The 5,916-nt window shown below is 36.1% G+C and overlaps 1 protein-coding gene across 1 annotated transcript in view; it reads right to left on the bottom strand.

Annotated features, from left to right (window-relative positions):
* The window catches only part of LOC110426851 (ARM repeat superfamily protein), a 13,929-nt gene extending 9,126 nt beyond the window's left edge, over positions 1-4,803 (bottom strand). The window contains exons 1-5 of the mRNA XM_021442156.1: positions 3,591-4,803; positions 3,394-3,478; positions 2,113-2,209; positions 1,781-1,844; positions 1,644-1,700 (exon numbers count right to left, since the gene is read on the bottom strand). Coding sequence (XP_021297831.1) covers positions 1,644-1,700; positions 1,781-1,844; positions 2,113-2,209; positions 3,394-3,478; positions 3,591-4,640 — 1,353 coding nt within the window. The 5' untranslated portion in view covers positions 4,641-4,803. The remainder of the gene's footprint in view (positions 1-1,643; positions 1,701-1,780; positions 1,845-2,112; positions 2,210-3,393; positions 3,479-3,590) is intronic.
* Between the last annotated feature and the right edge of the window lie 1,113 nt (positions 4,804-5,916).

The raw sequence follows: 5,916 nt of genomic DNA, 5'->3' as shown, positions 1-5,916 counted from the left end.
TATATTGCATACTGTGTTTGGAGGAGTTCATTTACTTAAGGGATAAATATGGTGCTGAGAATCTTCCTTCTTCAACTTTTGGTGAGTCTGTTTACCTCAAAAGATAAATGGGCAATAAGGAGAAATTATTGATACAAAGGCAACATGTACATGAGCAAGAATTGAAAGAGAAAGCAGCTTCATGACCATCCATACTTTTCTGATTTGTTGCAAAATAAGATTCAAACATGAGTTTTCAGATAAAATAGCAACAGTAAGTGTATAGAGGGAATTCAAGAGGTTCACAGAACTGAAGAAACAATTGCAACAGCTATGGCATCCTTGAGGAAGAAAGGAGAATGCCATTGCAAAATTAGACATCAAAAAACCAGAGGTGCAACATGATCAGCCATTTGAAGATTTTGAAGCATAATCAACTTCTGAAACAAAAGAAGTTGAGATTAGACAACCTAAACTTGAAGATTGTGAGACGGAGTTGGAAAAGGAAAGTTTATTGAAGTGCAGCCTTACTGAAGACCTTTCCATTGACAATATGCTTCCAGTCCTAGATATCTAACACAAAAGCATCACAACAGTTGAACTTTCCAGCAACTTCATTATTCCGAGTGTGCTAAAGAATGAGATGCAAGTAGCTTTATTGAGGATGTTTAAGCCACAAGAAAACTTCATTGTTGGTAATGCTCTTCATGGGTTTTACAACAAATTAGTTTATCAGTTTTTGTTAGGAGTCCCAAGCATTTTCTTTAAATTCCAACTTGAAATAGGACTTCCAGTTCTTTTAGGATTAGGGTTGATGGGAGCCTATAAAAATATAAATGTACCTTTTCTTTTGGGAGAAAAATTATGATAAAAGATTTTTCAGCATTATTTCTATTGTGATTGTGTGATGCAATTAAACTTAGGTGCAACTCATAAGGAACCCTAGGCTTGATGCTTAGGTTTCCTTTCTTCTTGGTTGGCTGAATCTAAGGCATCTTTTCTTTTCTTTTTTCCCTTTTTTATATTTAGTTTTACTTATTTTCTTAAGAATTTCAGATTATTATGATCTTCTACCCTAGCCCTCCAAGCTGTCCTACATCATAAGAATAAGAATCAACAGAAAGAAAACCAGATAGTATAGTGGATCATAAAAATGCATATTGACAAACATTTAGGAAGTCAAAATAATACAATTTTGGAACGATACTTGGTTTAAAAAGGACTCCTGCAGTTTAGACAACCATTCCCAGAGGGTTAAAAAAAACACATTAAGGGGGTAGGGCTTCTTGTTCTCTACAACTTTGACAGGAAAAGAGGTTAGACAGCTAGCCCCCAAGAAATAATAGATATTATATTAATCATCAAGAAAAATAAATAAAAAGTAAATAACAAGTGAAAAAAAAACATAGAATCTTGGATAACTATGTTAAAAATGTATGATGTAAAGGAATGACTGGTCCAGCCCAGTTTAATGGCTACATTCATGTTAAATAAACATAAGCTTTACAGAATTAAATAAATCACACATGCCAACCATTTATAGGCCCATCTAATTCCACTGCAAACATCCACAAAAACAGAGCCTAAGAGCTACCAAACACCTCCCCTCCCCAGGCACCCACAAAAAGAAAGAAAGACAGCAAGTGAGGGTGTGAGAAAGAGACCTGAAGAGTGTAAAGTCCAGATTCAAGCTTCCTGTTGTATTTTTCCTCTTCATCCATCTGTAAAATGCAAGCCATGTAGTAGAAGGAAGTCATCTCAAAGTGAAATGCAGACTAGAGAAGTAAGGCACATGGATTACCTCCAAATCATCAAGTTCAAGTTGCTCCAGTCTTTGTGTCTCTGCTTTAACTCTATCAGAATATCTGCATCATGTTAAAAACCATTATATGTGAAAATTAATAATAGAAGAAACTCTCTATCCAACCCTTCATTAAAGTGGCCCAAGCAACTGTGGCCTGTCTTGGCAATGGGAACAAAAAGCTTTTCTTAGTAACTAAAAAAACATCATCCCATGCCCTCACATGAACAAGAATTTTGTTGCATATTAATGCCAACGACAGAAGAAACTCAAGACTCTAGTCCTGTAAGTTTGTGAAATTGAAGAAATAACCAATTAAACAAAACCAATACCTTATATATAGTTCCATAAGGCGGTCTATCTTTTCACACTCATTCTCAACAAACTTACTTAACAACCTTTCCCTTCTAGAACCTCTCAAAATTCCACCTGAAAAGAAAGCAACAAAAATAAAAATGTGGGTGACTAATGCATTTGATCTATATGCATCAGTATCTGTGTGAGAAGTAATGCAATTTCATTATGTAGAAAAAAATATTTGCAATTAACTGGTATCTATCCGCAGACATGATAAGCTTATGCATGGTTTCACAACCACACTATCAATACCAAGGTTGGACCACGCTGGAAATGCAACAGGAATTCATTTCCAAGAAAAAGAAACAGGACTGCTAAATAAGCGGATTTCAGAATGTAGTTATAATGACATGTTTATATAAAAATTTAAAATAGTTCATTGTTGTTATATAACTTTCCCTGAATTTGCCAGCAAGAATTTTCTACAACCCCCACATCAAACAAAGGCTCTAACCATGACCCACAGATTCAATTCTGTTCAGGACTAAGGTATCAAGTCTTCAATAGGAAGTGGGCATGGGAAATGACTAACGCCTGTTCCTAATGGACACAGACATTTGCAATTGATATGATCAATTTCTTTAATATCACACATTCCAAGATTCACAGGGATGTTTGAACAGCCTGTATAAAGCTATGCACCCAGTCAACAATGAATACTGAAACTTTTTCAATTGATTTGTCACAAAGCTAGACACAACTTGAGAAGGAAACCATACAGACCATATTTTTTCCCTCCTCTTCTTAACTTTGCAGTCAACTTCAACAGCAATATGTAATTAATGTAGTAATTTGGAAATAGAGACCGAAGTCCATCAAAAGAAAATAAAGAGTGAAAATGAAAATCGTTCATAAGAAGCACCTGACAATTCACCTGTTGAACTGGGTAATAGATTTTAAAATCATGCAACACATCTTTCAGGCCGAGTAAGAAAAGTAAGAAGTAATATTTTTAGACTCAATATATCACAGTGATGACAGACATGTAAAGAAAAGAGATCAGAAGGTATTTCTTATAAATTTAAGATCAAACTTCCTAGGGCCACACAAAAATTAATAATCTCCCTTTTTTGCTTAGATATTACCACATACTCATACCAAAAAAAATAGATGAGCATGGAATGGATTCAGAGGAACATAATGCTCTTATCCATAAACCAACTACATACTTTAAGTATAGTTTTCCATGCAGCAGCTTAGTCATATTATGTTAAATAAATATGAAAATCCTATAAACTGTTTACTTGCCTGCTTACCAAATAATGATGCAATGAGGGATACAAGGCGCTCTTCCAACTCCTCTTGGTACCTTTCCTTCTTGCTCTTTTTACCCATAGGAATCTAAACAATAAAAGAGAAAATGACATTGTATTATGTACTGAATGTAATTACACAAGGACAAGCGCTCAAAAACAAACACACACACACAGAGGAAGAGATAGGAAACACTTGCCTTACCCATGAACGCAGCAAAGGCAGTCTTCAATCCCAAAACATCAACAAATCGCTCACAAGCCTGCGGGCATTTAGTCATGGAAAAATCAAGTGCCCTTATGGCAGAGGCATAAGCTGTTTTTTTCTGCTTCATAATAATAATCATTAACTCCACCCCTTCAGCCTTAACAAACCTCTCCTTGTTCTCCAATGGCATCAATAAACAACACAAGCAATCGAACAAATTCTCCAACATTTCCTCTTCATCGGATGTCTTGGGGTCCTTTGATTTATACATAGCCACTGCCTGCAAAACCACATCCACGCCGTTCATTTGTCCCAATCTCTTCTGGTTGGCTGTGCTGTTTTGCAGCAATATTGCCAATATCTCCGAGGCATACTGCTTGTTACTATCAAATTCCCTCACTTTAATCTTACCCAACAACCATCTCAACAACTTTGTCCTCTCGCAGACCAGCTCCGCCACCGCTGGCTTCACCTCTATCATATTCTCAATGCTCGCCAAAGTATTGTAAACAGCGCTCATCTCATCAGGGTCCTTGTCCGACAAGCGTTGCAGATTCTGCACCAAGAGCTCCAATACATTGTTCTCGATGAGGGAATCGACCAGAATCCTGGCAGGCTCGTCGTTGTCCTCCAGAACATCTTCGTCCGTCAAATCCTCCAACAAATGCACCACGTCGATGGCAATATCAGTGTTCTCGTGGGACAACAGATTCAGAATGGAAGGGATGGCGTTGAGATTGACCAGCTCAGGGTACAGCTCAGGGGCTCCTGCTAGGATCTTCAGCTTCTCCAGCTCCTCGTGCAGCTCCACTTCCGAGTCAGCGAACCGCTCCGGTTGGTCCGGGTATTTGAGGCGGGCCTCGATGTTCTCCTTTAATCGCCGCTCGAAGGAGAAGACTAGCCTTTTGAGGGTGCGGAGGTCAAGCACTTCCACGGCGTTTTGGGATTTCTCCACCGCTTCCAGCAGGGAAAGGTCCACCTGGCTGTCATCGAATGGGACGACGTCGTCTCGCTTCCGTTTCAGATGGTTTGCCACTTCCATGTAGGAATTCCAGTGCCTGCTCTTAGCGGCCCCCCCCACCTACTCTGCCCACTGCTAAATGCTAAAGGCTAATGCTATACTTTGGTGATCACAAAAAGAGAAAACCCTGCGGAGTTTCGTTAAGCGTAGCGTTGTTCTACTTCGATGGTGGCCAAGGGTTCCTTGGGGCTCACAAATATAATATTGCTCTATTAGTTAATTAACTAATAATATTAAATTAAACTAGAATAATTAATAAACCCCGGGATTTTCAGAATTTTTAAGTCTTTTAAGAATGCAAAATTTTAATTTTAATTTTTATTATTGCTTTGTCTTTGATATTATTCTAATATTTTATCATTATTTTATTTTATCTTAATTTTATTTATTATTTTACTTTTAAAATTAAACCATAGTCAAAGTATCTAATAGGTAGTTGTATTATGGTCTTTTGATTAATTTAGTCCTAATTCAAAACTAGTCAATTTAGTTCCTTTACCCAACACAAGTTAATTTAATCTCTCAATTTTGAAATTTTGTGCAGTTGAGTTCCTCTCTTAACACCGTCCAATTGATTATTACGATTGATGATGCCATGCTAACATATGATGTTGACGTGACAGTGATAATGTGGCACTGATATGATAACATGGTAATTCAAAAAAAATTTAATACTATGTCATAAAAACTAAATTGAATAAAATGTAGAGTATAAAAATTAAATTAAATAAAATTATAAAATAAATAAACTAAATTCAACAAAATTCAAGAGCACCTACTAATGCTCAATTTTATAATAACTAGTCCAACTTGGAAGTTAATGTTGATCAATATTCAATTTATCTATCTATTTATAAAGATAACAACCTTTATCTTTCAATCCAACACTTTATACTTATTTTTGCACTCATCACATTCTTCTTACATTTTGTACTCACCTAGCAAAATTCACCTTCTATAGGTGTACTTGTTATTCAAAATTGTGAAGGAGAAGATGTTATACATTAGCCTAAGTAAAAGGTACAAAGGTTGTGCTTGATCCTTGTGAAAAAGCATTATGAAAATTGTGCTTGATCCTTGTAAAAGATATTGTGAAGATTGTGCTAGCTCTTATGAAGAGGCATTGTAAAGGTTATATACTTGAGCCTTAAAAAAGTATTTTTTTTATAGTGAATTTGAAACTCTTTCACTAGATAAGGGAGAGGACATAAGAATCTAGAGAGATGGCTGAACCTCAATAAATTATTTATGTTTGTTCTTTTTCTCTTCACTTCTTAAGATAGTGATTTTAACTTTG

The sequence above is a fragment of the Theobroma umbraticum genome, unplaced genomic scaffold (genome assembly GCF_002168275.2).
Source record: "Theobroma umbraticum cultivar Fairchild unplaced genomic scaffold, ASM216827v3 scaffold_239.1, whole genome shotgun sequence".
Classification (NCBI taxonomy): domain Eukaryota; kingdom Viridiplantae; phylum Streptophyta; class Magnoliopsida; order Malvales; family Malvaceae; genus Theobroma; species Theobroma umbraticum.
Note: the sequence above shows the minus strand (reverse complement) of the source record. Positions and strands in the feature narration are given on the sequence as shown.